The 18,520-nt window shown below is 43.3% G+C and overlaps 3 protein-coding genes across 5 annotated transcripts in view; 2 read left to right on the top strand and 1 right to left on the bottom strand.

The window, feature by feature from the left end:
• Nucleotides 1–372: 372 nt before the first annotated feature.
• On the bottom strand, nt 373–4,582 carry cysltr3 (cysteinyl leukotriene receptor 3). The gene is made up of 2 exons (XM_079460558.1): nt 3,935–4,582; nt 373–2,335 (listed from the first exon to the last, which is right to left on the bottom strand). The coding sequence occupies exons 1-2, from the start codon at nt 3,939–3,941 to the stop codon at nt 1,167–1,169; spliced, it is 1,176 nt and encodes a 391-aa protein (XP_079316684.1). The 5' UTR covers nt 3,942–4,582; the 3' UTR covers nt 373–1,166.
• A 348-nt stretch (nt 4,583–4,930) lies between these two features.
• rbm5 (RNA binding motif protein 5) lies at nt 4,931–13,372 on the top strand. 3 transcript variants are annotated; one of them, XM_079460555.1, is made up of 25 exons: nt 4,931–5,132; nt 5,622–5,656; nt 5,737–5,920; nt 5,989–6,144; nt 6,244–6,313; nt 6,771–6,844; nt 7,362–7,445; nt 7,522–7,582; nt 9,158–9,223; nt 9,310–9,470; nt 9,555–9,652; nt 9,737–9,824; nt 9,903–9,971; nt 10,062–10,131; nt 10,216–10,316; nt 10,395–10,500; nt 10,593–10,684; nt 10,777–10,944; nt 11,076–11,216; nt 11,302–11,370; nt 11,742–11,915; nt 12,157–12,231; nt 12,320–12,420; nt 12,527–12,656; nt 13,007–13,372. In XM_079460555.1, exons 2-25 carry the CDS (start codon nt 5,640–5,642, stop codon nt 13,130–13,132), a joined length of 2,481 nt encoding a protein of 826 aa, XP_079316681.1. In that variant the 5' UTR covers nt 4,931–5,132; nt 5,622–5,639; the 3' UTR covers nt 13,133–13,372. The 3 variants fall into 3 exon arrangements, with proteins under 3 accessions (XP_079316681.1, XP_079316682.1, XP_079316683.1); XM_079460556.1 differs by having other exon boundaries at nt 4,950–5,132; nt 5,743–5,920; XM_079460557.1 differs by lacking the exons at nt 12,320–12,420; nt 12,527–12,656; nt 13,007–13,372 and having other exon boundaries at nt 4,967–5,132; nt 11,742–12,003; nt 12,106–12,231.
• A 1,024-nt stretch (nt 13,373–14,396) lies between these two features.
• Nucleotides 14,397–18,520, top strand: part of LOC306896491 (TSC22 domain family protein 1-like) — a 7,175-nt gene continuing 3,051 nt past the window's right edge. Inside the window, exons 1-2 of the mRNA XM_079460554.1 lie at nt 14,397–14,534; nt 14,869–16,404. Coding sequence (XP_079316680.1) covers nt 14,897–16,404 — 1,508 coding nt within the window. The 5' untranslated portion in view covers nt 14,397–14,534; nt 14,869–14,896. The remainder of the gene's footprint in view (nt 14,535–14,868; nt 16,405–18,520) is intronic.

Raw genomic sequence — 18,520 nt, 5'->3', positions numbered from 1 at the left:
GTGAAATCTCAATCTTGTTTTTCACACTCGTAAACATCAGAATGAGTGAAAGATATGCGGTTAAACAGCATATTTAACAAACAACTTAAGCAGCAGATGTACAGTGTTTCACGTCCACATGATGTTGAACTCACGTTATGAATTATTCAGACTTGAGTGAAGTTTTGTTTTTCATAAGCGTTGTGGCCAATAATATTGAGATAGGATGTGCTTCATGGTTATATTTTCTCTCCCTCTAGTTTGTCCACTGTTTCTACGAGGATAATATGATGTTAAACGACTCCTTATCTCGCCGATCTATTCCTGTAACTGGGAAGAGCTGGAGAAATAAACAAGTCTAAATAAAGGCACAATTTAACACTGACTCCGATTGTAATTTTATTCTGAACATTACAACACTGCAACCATTTTTTTATTTTAGACAGATTTTCCATGAAAAAAAAAAAGTTTAGTGTTTTTTTCAACATATTTTAAAGTTTTTTAATCAGAAAACGATAAGATTTGCAGAAAACATTTTTTAATTGCAACAAAAACGTTTTCAGAAAAATGGGGAAAACTATTGAACATATATCCTCTAATTTTACAGGGGGAAATATTTGACAGTATATTGCAGTTTTTACAGTTTACAGAAAATATCTGTATTTTACTGATTGTCTTTATAGTGTAAATTAAATATTTGCATCGAGTATTTGTGCACTTGCAGTCTATGAAATTGAGAATCTTATTCCGTGGAATGTTCACGATACTCATTACAGTACTAATATTACAGTATATTATCAATATAGACTGTCCACTGTACAATGCATTAGATGGTGTATCCCACAATCCACTGCCCACAGCTTGACCTTTCAATGTGGTACATGAAACAGAAGTAATGTGATGACAACAACACCAACACGGCATTAAACTCACAGAGTTGCTGATTGTACATGCGATTTTATTGTTAAATATAGTTCATCAGTAAAAAGCTCATTTCACACTTTTAATATAGAACAACACCGAGGTAAGACATGTCATTTCTAATATACTATATATAATGTATTATAGTGTTGATGCTCTTACGCAGCGAGGGTATATTTAATAAATACATGGTTTGCCCATAATGATAGGATATAATAATGTTTATTTACAACACAGTAAAATCGCCAGTGTAAAAAAAGGTCAAATTAACACTCGCAGTGTAATACACATTCAGTTGTTTCTACATTTCCCATTTCCATCTCGTCTTTCTTCTGCTGTCTTGATAAGTTATCGAGTTCAGATGTTGACCCGTTCTCCTTGTTTTCGGCCTGGCTGCTGTCTGTCTGGGCTGGACGGGTTTTGGTGAGGCTTTGCTTCGCTGTGGGTGTGTAATTGTTTTGACTTTTAAAAGATGAAATGGTCTTTCTCCTGTTTGACCAATTGTGAATTTTATTGCGAAAGTTTTTTCCTGCAAAGTAATACAGCACAGGATTGAAGCAACTGTTGGACGCCGCCGTGCAGAGCGAGACCACCAGAACCTTCAACCACATTTCAATGACCGGACAGGACTTCTTTGACACCTTCGCATGGAGATGAACCGTTCGCACCACATGATACGGCAGAAAACACAAGAGGAACGTGGTGAGCACAACTGCAATTAAATACATCGAGCTCTTGTGCTTCTCCCGATCGAACATTTTCTTGCTTGCGAGGAGTGTGCGGATAATGCAGCTGTAGCAGAATAATATTGTGATGAAAGGAATAACGAATCCAAATGAAACCCCCAAATAGTTCAGAGTAAATATACGATTCCAGGACGTGTCGTTTCCAGGATCGAAACAGCGGAGCTTATTGTCCTGCTGTATCGTACCTGTCATGAAGAACGGTGACGACAAACAAGACACGAAGATCCAGATGGCCAAACACGCCAGTCTAGCCCGGTATACAGTGACCAGAGATTTATGATGCGTGGAGTGAACCACGGCGATGTAGCGTAACACACTGAGTCCTGTCAGAAACAGAACGCTGGTGTAAAGATTGAGGTAAAAGGAAAAGACACACCAGCGACAAAGCCAGTCCGGGAAATCCCAGTTACAGCCTCGGTGGTAATAAAACAAGCGCAAGGGCAACGTCAAGGAAAAGCCAACATCTGAGATGGCCATGTTAGTCATAAAAACTGTGTTGGCCGTCGTCTTCTTCTTGTCATAAAGGAATACAAACAAAGCCACGAAATTGCAGACGAATCCGATGGGGAACACAACGCTGTATGTGATGGTGTAGGCCCAATATTTGAAGTCGTCACTGCGGTCACACGTTTGGTCTGTTTGGTTGGTGATGTTGGACCATGATGGAGATTCTGTATACAACACAGGAGCTGAAAGCAAAATCATGCAGACAAACAAATGCATTAGCAGTTCACCTTACAAAACAAAGAGTACTGAACTCTATTCAAGTGTGCTTATTAGTAAACTTCTACTATTTATCCACTTCTCAGAAATATACTTAAAGTGACAATAGTCCATTATGTAAGGGATAATGTACCGGCAACAGGTTGTTGCCACAGAATGATTACACGGCTCATTGGAATACTTGATTCTGATCCGATATTCTTGATTTCAGGTTCGTTATTCACAGATAACATCCGCTTAAAACTAATAACACACGGTAACCTGCATGCAGAAAATCATTTTGGCAGTTTTTTTGGACAAATTAAATTAGATTCAACTAAGTTGCCCGTTCGTGAGTCGCTGCTTGCCTAAAGAGCGAAAGTAAACAGCTTTTTCCAGCAGAATATCTGCTAATCAAATATTTCACTTTGACGTGAAGCCGAGGGTCTTCCGATGGTCTTATTTCTTCAATAACAGCCGGCTGATTGTACATTATCCTGCTTATTACACGGCTACTTACCACATTAGATATATGATATCCTTCCGTAAGGAAAAGCCACTCACTTTCAGTTTCAAGGTGAGAGATGACGTTCAAATGTAACGAACAGGTATTTTGCTTTAATTGTTTGTAAATATAATGTCATTTATGTTATTAAAAGACATACTTATATTTAATTTGTCAAAAAAACTGTCAAAATAATTTGCTGCGTCCGGGTTACCGTGTGTTATTAGTTTTGAGAGAATAAAGTTATATTTTTGAGTTATATGGGAATAAAGAACCTGCTCGACCAATCAGGGTCAAGTATTCCAACCAGCCGTGTAATAATATTAGTATACTTAACACATACAGAAAGCATACTTGTGAATACACTTGAGCTTTACAGAAGTATTGACTTGTTTTCTGTAAGTGTGGAATAATAGTCAAACCAGGAAAGAGTCTCTGAACGTTAAACATTAATGAAAGAGAATCACATCTAATGATCCGTTCACTGCATCTACACATGTGATGTTTCACAAACTTATTTTACTTTCATCATAGTCTTCTTTTCTCTTGGCATATCAAAGTCTCGTTTATCTCGGTAGTCTGTGTTGTTGTCTCGTGGTACTGGAGAATGTTCAGGGTATATACGGTTGAAATAAAGATAAATCTCGATCACTCCGAATGAAACTTGACTTTTTCATGTTGTTTATTAAATAATGAAGGATTCTATTCGAAAGAGTAACAATGCACAAAAATGTAACAGCATTTCTATACGTGTTCATATTCATGTTATTTCAGTAGCATCTTTCACTGACCACATATGCAAAACAACAGGTGTCATAGAGACTGACCTGTAAACAGACTCGAGAACAATATTCAAATGACATCTACAGACAACTGAACAAACATTGTGTTGAATTAACATAACGATTCGTTTCATTTGATTATAAACGGCTATTCACTGGAATATAAACTATTCACTGGAAGAACTAACGGAAGAAATACAACTAAACTATACATGTTATCCCCATACATTAACATGATCCTGAACCATAAGAATGATGTTTTCTTTTAAAGGGCTCAATATGACTCGTGGGAGACTCACCTGTCATTCTGTCCTTATCTTCATCCTCCTCCGTGAAAGCATAAATCAACTCCACGAGTGTCAACGTGAAGTGTCACACAAAAAAAACAGAAAATGACCCCAAACTTTTCTTCCTTTATAAAGTGTTCGTGTGCGAGTGACCCCGAGCGATCCAGCACCGCTGCTTTTCTATCAACCGCACTTGACCGAATCCTTGGAGTCGACTCTTTTGAATCAATCCACGCGTTCCGTTTATAACGTTATGAGAAGCATTCTGAGACATAGTTACGATTGAAATGGGTTTGAACACAATACGCAACGTAAACGAGTAACTATTAGATTTAATTAGATTTGATTTCAATCGTTTATTGAAATGAATGAACTGATTCGCCAAAACAAATGATGAACTTCGAGAGAAACCGCACCTCTAAGATGATCGTTTCCCCCTCAGGGAGATCTGCATTGTTCTTAATGATGACAACACAACTGCAGAACTGATGAATAATGTTGAGTTTTCAAATGAGAATGACTACATTTATGTTACCATAGCAATGCTATATGTTCTTCTCGATGTATCTCGAAGTATCTCATATTGTGAAGCTGTGAATATTGAGCACATGTCTACTCGGGTTGTGTTTGTGCTTTATCGTGTTCGCTTCAATCGTGTATTTTCTCAGCAAATTTCGTGTTATGTAATACTTCAGTAAATTAAATCAAGCTTCAAACTACGTAGTAAAGCTAAATGGTTTTTTGAAGAGTTTGCTTCCAAAATGAGATACATTTGTATTATGTTTTAATGTTGTTATTGCGTTAGTTAGCTGTATTTTAAGTAATTGTGGTTTAAATCAAAACAAAGCAACTGCAGTTTGATTGATATTCATTGGAATGCACCGTTAACAATAAAAAACATTTTTTTTTTAAATCTAATTTCGGAACCAAACTCGTTTTCTTTAGAAGTTTTAAGCCGTCAACTACATACGAACACCAACGAACTTGCTAAGAACGCGATACTGCATTTCCCACAATGCAGCGGTCAGCCTACGTCAGCTGACCGCCAGGCATTCTGGGAAGGAGAAGGTTGTAGACCATTTTGCCCGCAGATGACATCGATCGAGACGACGGTCAGATTCATTTTCGCCGAGAACAGATTCGTTTCGGTCTAAACGGCTCTCAGAAGTTGAGAAGTGTTTGGTTGAAACGTTTCGTTAAAGTATATCTGGTAAGTTTGTGGTGTTTCGTGTAAAACTGGCGCGTTTTTTGCGCCTTTGCAAACGACAACCCGACGGCAGTCTCCATTTTGATGTTCTCTCGCGTTCTTCAGAGAACATAAAACCCCACCGCGGGATTCTTGAAAGTCCATCTGTGTGTCTTGTGATCACCGCGGTACACAGATTTGTTAAATGAACTTTAGCGGTGTGCGCGCGCATTGACGGTACGATCACGGTTTATGTAACGTCACATGTCTGACATAGTTTTGTGTACTGTTGCTGTTACGTCATCCACTTCGAGACGTAATTTAAATGCCGTAAAGTCTAGACGAGGCTGTGCTTTCACTGGAATCCGCGATAGACACGCATGTTGTTAAGCACAATACACAACTATTGTCTACATATCTTTGAAACAACGTTGAAGCCGCCACATCACTAAATGTCTGAAAGTACAGATGGACGAATGTTGTGCTGATGTTGTCTTCGTCTGTGTTTCTCAGGAGGATTGAGATACAAGGATGGGTGCAGACAAACGGTAAGTCTTTATACGAGCTATATATTCCAGTGTTGAATTCCAGGTGTTGTTGATGAGACGTGTCGTTGGATTTCATCAAGGATTAGCCGTACAGAACGCAGCGGCAGGTACGGCTCGGAGCAGTCCCGGGACGACGACCGCGGCAGGGACCGCCGGGATCGAGACGACCGTGGTTACGATTCGCATCGCTGGAACGAGGATCGCCGCTACGATGGTGAAAGAAGTGACCGAAGCGAGCGGTATTGGAGCAGGGAGAGTCCTGAGGTGAGCGCAGCTTCATACGTTCTGTGGTTTTGACACAGGCCGCCGCTAACTCTCGTCCCGCGTAACAGCGAGGGAGGAAACGTCGCAGCAGCGACGGATCTGATGACGGCCATCACTCCGATGGAGATTACTCCGAACACGATTACAGAGGCGATCCGGCCGATGAGAAAGAGAGCAAGACCATCATGCTCCGAGGTCTGCCCATGAACACCACAGAGGCTGATGTGAGTTTTCATCCTCCTGCAAAGCGTTTACATTTGTTGAAGATTAATGCGGATTTAAGAACCTGTACGCTAATGTTAATAATTGGTCTAAATCCGCAGATTCGAGCGGCGATTGACCAACTGGACGGACCCAAGCCGATGGATGTGCGTCTGATGAAAAAGAGAACAGGTGAGGCTTAAGTACCACGGATCTGTTCTTCCGCACAAGAAAACCTGTGTCCACTGGGCCAACCTGCTTCCTCTCAAGCGCCTTTTGCCATAGCAACATATTAGCAGAGCTAGAGCCGTTTCACACGTGCACGGACCTGAATAAAGACTGTTTTGTTTTTGTTCTCAGGTAAGTTTTTTTTGTCTGTAGGTTATTATAATGGTGTGGTTTCTTCAGTCCGCTTAGTTTTCTTTCCTGACTGTTTGTTTAGTATTTTATTGATGATGCAGTACGTAGGAGAATGTTCTAGAAGGGTCTGTTGCTATGGTAAAAGCTCCCCGGCAACCCCCGCTGCCTCTCTTTGACCTCTGCGGGTCGATGGGGGTCACGAAGCAGTTTGTGACAGAGTTTGAATGTTGTTCCACTGAAGCATTTCAACTAACACACCTCCCGTCTGTATATCTGAATGCCTCTCTAGGTATAAGCCGAGGTTTCGCCTTCGTGGAGTTTTATCACTTGCAAGATGCTACCCGATGGATGGAGACCAATCAGGTTGCTTCCTAATCACAAAGTCTAGCTTTTGCTCTGGGGAATCATGCAAAACAATGAGAGATAAGGGAACAGTTGCTGCCCCAGCAGACAGTGTTGGTCCAGAGCCGCAGATTTGATGGATGATGATCTCACTTTAAGTCATGTTAAACTTATCAGAGCTCTGTGTGTTAGCACGGCTTTAAAAACGGGATTGATCTTAAAGAGGGAGGATAATCATAAATCATCATTTGTGTGTGTCAGAAGTATGAGTAAAGCTGTTGTTTAAATCTAAAAGAAGTCTTGCTTTATGTGGTAAGAGAATGAAAAGGACTGCTTGACACTCTGTTCCGGCCCCATCCGGACACCCGGGTCCCAAACACACAAACATCATCATCTCGCACACACACACATGCACATACACGTAAACTCTCCCGGGCGATCCTCACCCTAAACCTTCGTGGCTTATGTGGTTGTTCTTGGGCTGAGATCAAACCTGGTCATGAGAAGAAATAACCAAGAATCTGTCTTGTTCTTCCAGAAGCTGCTGAGCATTCAAGGCAAGACTGTGGCCATGCACTACAGCAACAATCGACACAAGTTTGAAGACTGGCTCTGCAATTCGGTGAGTTATCAAAGCGTGGTGGTCGCAGCTTTATTCTGGTGTATGCATGTAAAACTCTGGAATTGTTTGTTTTCAGTGCGGTCTGTATAATTTCCGGAGGAGACTGAAGTGTTTCAGGTGTGGTGCAGCTAAAGTTGGTGAGTGGTGCTGTCAAACATCATTTCATTTTGACACTTCCACGGAACTGTGTGAATAATGTACAACACCCATGTAACGAAACAACAGCAAAATTCTTTCGATTAACACACCCTCATGTCGTCTCAGATGTTGAACACTTTCACTGTTGTCGTTTCTAATGTGAAGAATGAGTCCTCAGACAGTGCATCATCATCGTTGATTTAATTCCTCTAAAAATGTTGTCATCGTTTACTGACCTTCCAGTTATTCCAGATCTGTATTAATGTCTTTGCTCTGATGTACACAGAGAAAGAAATCTGGAAGAATGCTAATAACCACACAGATTTTGCCCCCTGATGACTCCCATAGTAGGGGCGAAATCTGTCTGGTTATAAGCATTCTGATATTTTCTTATTAAAGCAATAAGCCCCAAGAAGCCGTGGGTTACAGTGCATTTTATAACAGCTAAGGGGCGTTGTTTGCACGAAGCGGAGTCCCTAAACCCCCTTAGCTGTTATAAAATGCACTGTAACCCACGGCTTCGCGGGGCTTATTGCTTTTATAAAACGGTTAATCCATGTGCATAGTAAAGTTTCATGAAGTAAAACACAACAAATATTATGTAATTATTTTAATAGAAATATATTCTTCCGCCAAACAAAGTAGTTCCTCAGAAACAGGTGCGGCTGCCAAGCAACACAGACGCAGCAAAGAACACAATGAATAATGTGCTTAAAGACTGTGGTGTTTATTAACATTAACATGTATCTATTTTTATAAATGAACATGGTTTTAAAGTCAATAAACATACGTGTAATAAAGTTCCATAAAAGGGAAGGAAGGAGACGGGAACCGGCGAACATAAACTAACTTTTAATTAATGAAATCAAACGTAAACACACATTACACAAACGTAACATTTCCGGGCCTGGTCCTCCTTCCATCCGGGTTCAGTTCCATAAAAGGGAAGGAAGGAGACGGGAACCTGCGAACATAAACTAACTTTTAATTAATAAATAAACTCAAACGTAAATACCACACCATAAAATCCAGGCCTGTTCCTCCGATCGTTCGTCCTTTTATATGCTCCACAATCCCCTCCGTGATGCGAGACCGTCGCACGTACAGCTGACGCTCGTAAACACTCACGCACCGGCCTCGCATCCCGACTCTCGTCCCGCCTACCGCACTACAATAGCTTTTTCATCACACCAGGACTGAAAACAACGAACAGAGCACAGAGTCTGTTTATGAGTATTCACCTCATTTCTAGACTTTTCGATGTCTAAAATTTCTCTTTCATTAATTTCAGCGTGTCTAATTTGTCAATTATTTCGCTGTACGTAGCAAGAGTGGCGCAGTGATTCTAGGTAATGCGGTCAGCCGTTATATATCGGGGTATTTTCTAACGGCTTAGATCTCCGCTCAACCAATCAGAATCAAGGACCAGAACTGACCGTTTTATAAACATTAATACGTGTTCTGACAAAATCCAAGTTTCAAACTGTAAACATTGGCATCCAGTTGTACACGTTAACACGAAAGTCGAGTTCATCAGAGAAGATGCATGTAAAATGTTGTGTGTTTGTCATCAGAATCTGAGTCCAGTAACGCCACAGGATCTACAGAAACCCAAGCCAGCGGTGATTACTACGGTGACAGTACGGATGTTTTACTGGTTTATTAAACATTACACAAACATTGGCCAGTGTATCGTGTTCTTGAAGTTTGACGCTTGTGTTACCAGCTATTATCCTGAGAAACATCGCACCTCACTCGGCTGTCGAAGCCATTCTGACATCACTCGCCCCTTACGCCAACCTCTCGCCCGGCAATATCCGTCTTATTAAAGACAAACAGACAGGTCACAACAGAGGATTTGCTTTTGTCCAGTTGGCCTCTCCACTGGTAACTATAACCTGCTTCCAGATGTCCAGTCGTTCCTCTGTTATCATGAGGCTGTCCTGTGACGTTATGTTTGTGGTTTTGCAGGAAGCGTCACAGCTCTTAACCATCCTGCAGGGTTTACAGCCTCCGCTCAAACTAGATGGCAAGACCATCGGTGTTGACTACGCCAAGAGCGCCCGCAAGTACGTGTTTACTGTTAGCATTGTTTCCATGAATGAATAATTGAATGTGTTTCTTACACACGGCTGTGTTCGTTTCATTATCAGGGACTTGTTATTGCCAGATGGAAACCGTGTCAGTGCCTTTTCGGTTGCCAGCACGGCTATCGCGGCTGCTCAGTGGTCCTCGAGTCAGGTATGAGCAGTCTTTTGTAAGCGTGTGAAATGATAAACGCACGGCTGGTGTGATTGACTTGTTGTGTTTACTTTTCAGCCTCAGCAGAGTGTAGAGCCCACATCAGAATACAGTTATCTACAGGAAGGTTATGTGCCGTATTCACAGGTCAACATCACACTGCACTTACACTGGCTTTTTAAAGACTGGATGGCAATGATTTGGGGTTACTGATGTGAACTGATGTGATGTGTTTAGGAGTATCAGGCGTATTATCAGCAGCAGGCCGCCATTGCGGATCCGTCTCAGGCCAACGGTATACTCGGAGGTAACTGCTGAATTCCACAGGGACTGTTGACCTGAAAGGATCGATCAGCGTTAGCATGCGTTTATGATATACATTTGTGTTCAGCTGCGCCTGGAGTGAAAGTTCTTCCCACCGCTGGCGGAGTCGTGATCTCTCAGAGCGCTCAGGTTTATCACCCTCATATCATCTGTCAACACGCTTCTCAGGTGAGATCTTCATTCTGTTTATTTAGCTTTTGATTTATTGGCACTTTTCATCCTAACGATCCGCTTCATGTGTCGCAGCATGAAGGCAAAGCCCAACAGATCTCAGGCGCTGCCACCTTCTCATCTCCATTGGGCTCTTTAGCCACGGCGACGGGCGCAGTGTCCTCTCAGGATAACCCGACGGGTAAGAATTCATCACTTAATCCACTTCGGCCAATCAGAAGGCAGTATGTCAGACATCCTTTTCTAAGTCTCTCTGTGATTGGTTTTCTCCAGCTGTCCCAGACACATCATCCTATCAGTACGATGAATCATCCGGGTATTATTATGACCCCATCACCAGCCTGTACTATGATCCAAACACGCATGTACGTCACTCTTCATGAAGACTTGTTTGAGTTTACCCATGATCAGCTCGTGAATGTGAATTGATGGAGTGTTTTGTTGTTGTTGCGTGTAGTATTATTATAACTCTCAGACGCAGCAGTATCTGTACTGGGACAGTGAGAAGCAGACGTATGTGCCTGCAGGAGACTCCGGTCAAAACGCAGCTGCTTCTGCATCCTCTACTCATCTGAAAGAAAGCAAAGAGAAGAAAGAGAAACCCAAGAGCAAAACCGCACAACAGGTTACATCACATCTTCATCTTATTGAAATATACCTAGGAGTGATGCTAGTGCAAACAAAACTCTGTTGTTCAGGTGTGGTTGTGTTGGAGTGATTTGTTTTATTATCTTTGTGTGTGTCTCCGTGCATCAGATCGCCAAAGACATGGAGCGCTGGGCCAAGAGTCTGAACAAACAGAAGGAGAACTTCAGGGGCAGCTTCCAGCCCGTCAGTCAAGAGGAGAGAAGAGAAGCGGCTGCTGCAGATGCCGGTTTCACTCTCTTTGAGAAGAAGGTACGTCTCATTGTTTTGTGCGGAACAGAACGGGTGTTTTGAGCACATCGCTAACGGCTCCTTTGGTTTGCTTGTGTTTGTGCAGACTGGAACTCTGGAGAGACTGGTAACAGAAGCATCTAAAGCCACAGAAGAAGAGAGCTCATCATCAAAGGTAAAGAAATCTCAAATGCACATTTAAGCAACACTATAGAACTTTTGCTCATGGCTCCCCGTGTGGTTAAGTGCAATAGCCTTGTACCGGTGTTGTAAATAATGTCGCTGTATAAAGCCCGGAGTATAGTCTCCTTTTTGCGCGTTCGCGAGGGACAGCGCACAGTTTCCACGGCACAGATGTTGTCATCAGAATAGTACAAAATCTTGTTACCACGTTTGGTGCTCCGTTGCCAAACAATAAAACTGAGAGAAAAGCTCATTAGTGTGGATCGGGTATAAATGAGTGGAGAGAGGTCTGTGTTTTGTGTGTCTGTGATGTGATACAGTAGTCAGCGGCTGTATTATGAACAGATTCTTGTTGTGACGTAGGGGGGGTTGGTGGCAGCGTACAGTGGTGACAGTGAACCAGAAGAAGCTGCAGATGGAGATGATAAAGAGGATAAACTGACAGACTGGAAGAAAATGGCGTGTCTGTTGTGCAGGAGACAGTTCCCCAATAAAGAGGGTCTGACCCGCCACCAACAGCTCTCAGACCTGCACAAGGTATTAAACTCGCTCACACCAGTCTTAAAAACACTCAGAATTTTATGAAGATCTATTGAGACACTATTATAGGACATGTTTTCAACAGGCAACAGCCAGTCGTAGTTTTATGTTTTCAACAGGCAACAGCCAGTCGTAGTTTTATGTTTTCAACAGGCAACAGCCAGTCGTAGTTTTATGTTTTCAACAGGCAACAGCCAGTCGTAGTTTTATGTTTTTGCTCACAAGTTTTCTTCTCCAGCAAAACCTGGAGGTGATGAGGAGATCCAGACTGAGTGAAGCGGAGCTGGAGGAGTTAGAGAGGAAAGAAACCGAGGTTTGTGCGAGACGCCTCTCTCTCTATCTTATTTACCGGAGGTTTCAGCTACTGACGCTAACGTCTCTTTTTGTTTTCCACTAAACAGATGAAGTATAGAGACAGAGCAGCTGAGAGGAGAGAGAAATATGGGATTCCTGAACCCCCTGCTCCAAAGAAGAGGAAATTTACCCAGCCAACACCAGTAGTGTGAGTTCAAGCGTTTCATTTTTTAGATGACAACATCAGTTCAAGCAGCACACAAAGGCCGTGCTTTTCAACACGATTGTCCTCAATTTAATTTTGTAACTTGCAGGAATTATGAACAGCCCACTAAGGACGGACTGAACAGTGATAATATCGGTAATAAGATGCTCCAGGCTATGGGCTGGAAAGAAGGGAAAGGTCTGGGCAGAAATCAGCAGGGCATCACAACACCTATCGAGGTACGACTTAAGCAAACACAATGCTTTATAGACATTTTGAATGTATTTATTTAAGGTTTCATTTCATGTTCATCTTGTGATGTATTTGCACTGTAGGTGTTGTCTGTTAGTTTATTAAAAAAACATCAACCGGTTCAGAAATAACACTCCACATACACCAAACGGAGTAAATGGTCACTTCATGTTTTCATTCACTTACATTTTCTCTTTTTCTATGTAAGTGTGATTCATAAGCAATGTATGTCTGACATGAGTATAAAGGCAGCTGTCATTAAAACATCTCGTGTGGTTAGTTTTGTCAGGTCTGAAAAATGTCATTGACAGATGGAATGTGTTTTATTGTCTTGCAGGCTCAGTTAAGAACTAAGGGAGCTGGGTTAGGCACTAAAGGAAGCAACTACACTCTCTCTGCTTCAGATACATATAAAGATGCTGTACGCAAAGCCATGTTTGCACGCTTCACAGAGATTGAATGAAGAACCATCTGTCATGCCTGAGTCCTCTTGAGGAATGTCAGCTATTTATTTTAGGAAATTCTGTGGAATATATGTGACTGGAAGGTGTACATATGTAGAAAGTCCTCAGGAAATGTGAAAGAAAACCTTTTTTGATTTAGATTATATTTGCTTTTTCCAAAATAGTCTGATCTCACTCTGTAAAGTTTGTAAATGGTGATCTCATTTTTGTACATAAGAAAATAAATGATGATAACCTTCCTTTTTGTATTCACGGCACATTTCTTCTTTGATGAACATAAGTATGGTTACAGATCACTTCTTTAAGTTCAGTTTTTGAAGCTTAACAGTAAAACCATCAAGGCATTTAAAAATTGAATATATGAATGTATAGAATACATATTATTATAGCAAATCTTATTCAAGGAAAAGTATTGCGTATTGAAGATCAGGTTGATTAATCCTACACAATTCTCGTTTAAAATCTTGACAGGCTTGTCATCGTGTTTGTTTTATGCATTTTTACGTAATAATATCCCAGAAATAACTTCAGAAACTTTTCAGAGAACGTGATGCGGTTTGTTGTCACAGCTGATGGATGATTTCACATAATCACATCCACAAACATGCACTGTTTTACGGAAGGAAGCATCTGAAATATACATTTACAATCAGAAGTTTGTGCATATCCTGGCGTGTTCCATGTCACATAAATATAAGTTCATAATGAACTTTTAACACAATTAAACACAAAGTACAATGTATAGAAATAGTCAACAGAACAAAAATGATCATTTTACAACACTTGTCGCATAAAATCATCAGAAATAAACTAAATAGACACCACCATATAAGGCCATATCGTGTATGCTGTTCTCTAATAGCACACTAGAGGGCGACAAAACACATTTTACTTCACGAAACAGAATAGAAGGTTTTTGTCAATGTGCAAATGTGTCAGTCTGTATCGGTACATTATAAGATTAAAGACTTACATACTTTAGAGATAAACAAACGCGCGATATGAGAAGTAAACACGTTATAATGACTATATGACATCTCTGTTACACAACTATAATGTTAAGACAAAGATACACAGTTGCGTTCAATGACACAATGTTTTGTAGATGTTTACTAGGTTATTTAAGGTAATATTAGTTCATTAATGGTCATTTTTACAGACGCTCGTGCCGCATAGTGCGCAGTTCACATCAGATCTCAGATCAGCGCCGTCTCACGATGGGCGTGTCGTGTGCGTTACGGCCCCGCCCCCTGCGGTGTCGTCACAACAGCTGCTGCTAGCTCGTCGGTTAGCGCCGCGGCTAAGAGCTGAACTGTGATGAGACAGCAAACCTGCGAATGAAGCCATTCCATCATCCTCATCCTCAGCGGATCTTCATCGCGACGCGAGAGGGTTTAACAGGTCTGTGAGTCGGCACTCAGCGCGATATAAAACGCGTCAGATGTCACGAAGGTGATGTCGACTGTTTATGTTCTTTAGTCACCGGCACTGAGCTTTAGCTCGCGCGCGTGACACCAATAAACGTGCGCGTACGTGTTTTTACATCAGGATGCGTGATGCTGACGGATAGAGTTTGTGTTGTGAAGACTAACCAGTTAACCAGTTGACGTGCTAACCGGGAGCTAGCTGCCGCTAGCCTGACGCACAGCTGATATTATTGATCATAAACTCTCGCTGTCTCTTTAATGGAGGGCTAGCGCCGCATATGACGTCATAGCACCTGTCTCACCTGTAGTTACCGGCAGAGGGGCGAGCTTCACCGCATGCATCACCCGGACCCCAGCGGCGAGACCCCCGGGAGCAGGAGGATGTCCCACCCGTCTGTGTTCATCGGCCGCAGGGGCAGCAACACGGGCGCAGCACCTGCAGACGAGCACCAGACGCCCGCCGGCTCTTCATCGCCCGGACCACATCATCCGCCCCACAGCCTCAGTATCCCGAGCGCCGGGGCGCAGGTCAAGAAGAAGAGCGGCTTCCAGATCACCAGCGTCCTGCCCGCGCAGGTGTCCGCCAGTACCAACAACAGCATCGCAGACGACACCGAGAGTTACGACGACATGGACGAGTCACACACCGAGGACCTCTCGTCCTCCGACATCCTCGACGCGTCGGTCTCTCGAGCCACGGACACGGGCGTCCCCGAGAGGAGCTCCTCTGAAGAGACCCTCAACAGTTTGCATGGGGGCGAGACGCCCGGAGTGGTGTCGCCTAACGAGCCTGTGATGCATCACGCACAGCAGGGCTACATGGTGAACGGCGTCCATCTTCACGGTCAACATCATCACGGCCATCACAAGACTGCGCAGAGAACGCCCGCCGCGGCCTCATCCGGTCCCGCAACGCAGGCGAAGGTTGCGGGTGGTCGTGCCGTACAGGCTGCTGTCGTGGAGGGCAGTGGAGCGCCTGTCAATGGAGGTGTCGCGAGTGCCGCACAGGACACTGGGGGAGCTTCAGCGACGGTCACGCAACCGCCTCCGTCCACCACTGCGACCCAAACACAGGCGTCCCGCTTCAGGGTGGTGAAACTGGACTCTAACTCCGAGCCGTTTCGAAAGGGACGCTGGACGTGTACAGAGTTTTATGAGAAAGACGCCCCGCCGGTAGATCCCGCCGCCGCCCACAGAACTGTAGAGAACATCATTCACTCGGAACACGAGAGCACGAGCGGCAGTTCCTCAGGAAGTACCCTCAGCGGCGGAGGAGGAGACGTCCAGCAGACCCTCGCCGGGCCACCGCCTCAACACCACACTCACCCTCACGAGTCTGTTCTTCTTACGGATGCTTCATCTGCCCCTCCTCCAAGACCCCAGCAGACGATGTTGTACGGTGTGGAGGGTCAGAGCAGCTACCCCACCAAACCCCCCGTCTCTGTCGCACTGCCACAGAAGGAATACACCCAGATCTCAGCGAACGCCGCTCAGTCGCTTCAGATTCCTCCCGTTCAAAGCGCGGTGTCGCCCAGAGCCGCCCCTCTGCCCATAGGCATACCCGGACTAGCACGCCCGCAGGCGCCCGCTCCACTAATGGGACTGCAGCCGCCGCTGCATGGAGCGGTCATACAGGGTCAGCCGGGAGGACGGGGTCCGCCGGCGGGCGTGATGAGCGGCGTGACGGCCTCCCAGCTGGAGGACGCCCAGCGTTTGCTCTTGCAGCATCACCCACTGCTGTCACTGCCGCGTCTCGCCGCGTCTGGAGGATTCACGGGATCCTCTGCAGTTGACGGCGGTGCTGATGCTGTGTTTGCTGTCTCCACGGGTGCAGATGAGGACAGGTGAGATCTCTAAACCTATCCTCACTTCAGTTATGTTCATCATGCCAGTGACCATCATCTGTCACATGTATATTACACATGAAGAGACTAAAGCTCCTCTTTAAGAGTGTTTTTCTGGCAAAAGTTGATTTCTCTGGTTTTATTACAGTCTGTCTGAACACATGAAGTGACATAATTGCGCATATAATAATAATAACTTCACTTTAGCATATCAGTACTACTTGATCATTTTTATAACCCGATTACACGGCCCTGTCATATGCAGATGTTATATGTGGGGTTGTTGTTCTAGAGTTTTTGTTTCTCGTCTGTTGAGAGATCGCAGTCACTGCAGGGGTCAAAGGTCACTCGAGTGTGCTCAGTTATTTATCTTTATTCTTCACTGAGCGCAGTGAGCGTGTTGGAGTGATGTGTGGTTGCTGTAGCGACGCATCTGCAGCTCAGCCAGTGACTCAGCAGCAGTAGATGTGTTGCAGGTGATTTGTGAGTGTAAGAAAAAGCCTGATCACACACACATGCTGTTGTTTGCTTCATTTCTAATAGTCGTCAACAGTTTTATTTCGTATATGAATTGATTGTTTCATTTGACGTGAGCTTTAGCTAATGCATTTGTCCATACATCTAAACTTTATAGTCAGTTTCTTAAAGACAGGACTTAAATTAGGATATTTAAACGTTTATTTTAAAACATACTTTACAAAAAAGGGTTAGGTAACCCTAACTGTGTCTGTCTGTGTGCGTCTGTGTCTGTCTGTGTGTTCTTGTGTTATTCCTTCTCACACTGTCTGTGTGCGTCTGTGTCTGTCTGTGTGTTCTTGTGTTATTCCTTCTCACACTGTCTGTGTGCGTCTGTGTCTGTCTGTGTGTTCTTGTGTTATTCCTTCTCACACTGTCTGTGTGCGTCTGTGTCTGTCTGTGTGTTCTTGTGTTATTCCTTCTCACACTGTCTGTGTGCGTGTACACTCTCTCTGTGTGTGTCTGTGTGCATCTGATGTCTGTCTGTGTGTTCTTGTGTTATTCCTTCTCACTCTCTCTGTGTGTGTCTGATGTCTGTCTGTGTGTTCTTGTGTTATTCCTTCTCACACTGTCTGTGTGCGTGTACACTCTCTCTGTGTGTGTCTGTGTGCATCTGATGTCTGTCTGTGTGTTCTTGTGTTATTCCTTCTCACTCTCTCTGTGTGCATCTGATGTCTGTCTGTGTGTTCTTGTGTTATTCCTTCTCACACTGTCTGTGTGCGTGTACACTCTCTCTGTGTGTGTCTGTGTGCATCTGATGTCTGTCTGTGTGTTCTTGTGTTGTTCCATCTCACTCTTGTCTGTGTGCGTGTGCACTCTCTCTGTGTGTGTCTGATGTCTGTCTGTGTGTTCTTGTTATTCCTTCTCACACTGTCTGTGTGCATCTGATGTCTGTCTGTGTGTTCTTGTGTTCTTCCTTCTTACTCTGTCTGTGTGCATCTGATGTCTGTCTGTGTGCATCTGATGTCTGTCTGTGTGTTCTTGTGTTCTTCCTTCTTACTCTGTCTGTGTGCATCTGATGTCTGTCTGTGTGTTCTTGTGTTCTTCCTTCTTACTCTGTCTGTGTCTGTCTGTGTGCATCTGATGTCTGTCTGTGTGCATCTGATGTCTGTCTGTGTGTTCTTGTGTTCTTCCTTCTTACTCTTGTCTGTGTTTGACTAATAATAGTATCTTACAAATAAATACACTTCCCACACAGTAGACAGTTGCAATAAATTAGGAAAGGATTCAGCTAATAGAAACAAAATTACATTAAAGCTATACCTACGAGTTAACTATCCCGTCATTTCTAGACATATATTCTTCATAAAAGTTGTATTTGTATACTTTTAATCACTATTTGAAATGAGTTTTGATGCCTGCTCTAATATAACTAAAGGTTTTGACTTGGACCTTCTATTAGTGCGTTATGCCCTGACCGACAGATGGCGCACATCTGCTTCATAAACACCTGCAGCCAATGAAAACACGTTATCTGTAGATAATACTGTTATTGTTGTAAATACGACATGATATCTTTTCATTCTTCATTAAGTGATTGCACTTATTTTGTGTTGTTGAAAATTCATTCTGCACATCAGAGAGACAGCAGCAGGGGGCG

The sequence above is a fragment of the Barbatula barbatula genome, assembly GCF_947034865.1.
Source record: "Barbatula barbatula genome assembly, chromosome: 7".
NCBI classification, from domain to species: Eukaryota; Metazoa; Chordata; class Actinopteri; order Cypriniformes; family Nemacheilidae; genus Barbatula; species Barbatula barbatula.
This window is presented reverse-complemented; position numbering and strand designations above follow the sequence as displayed.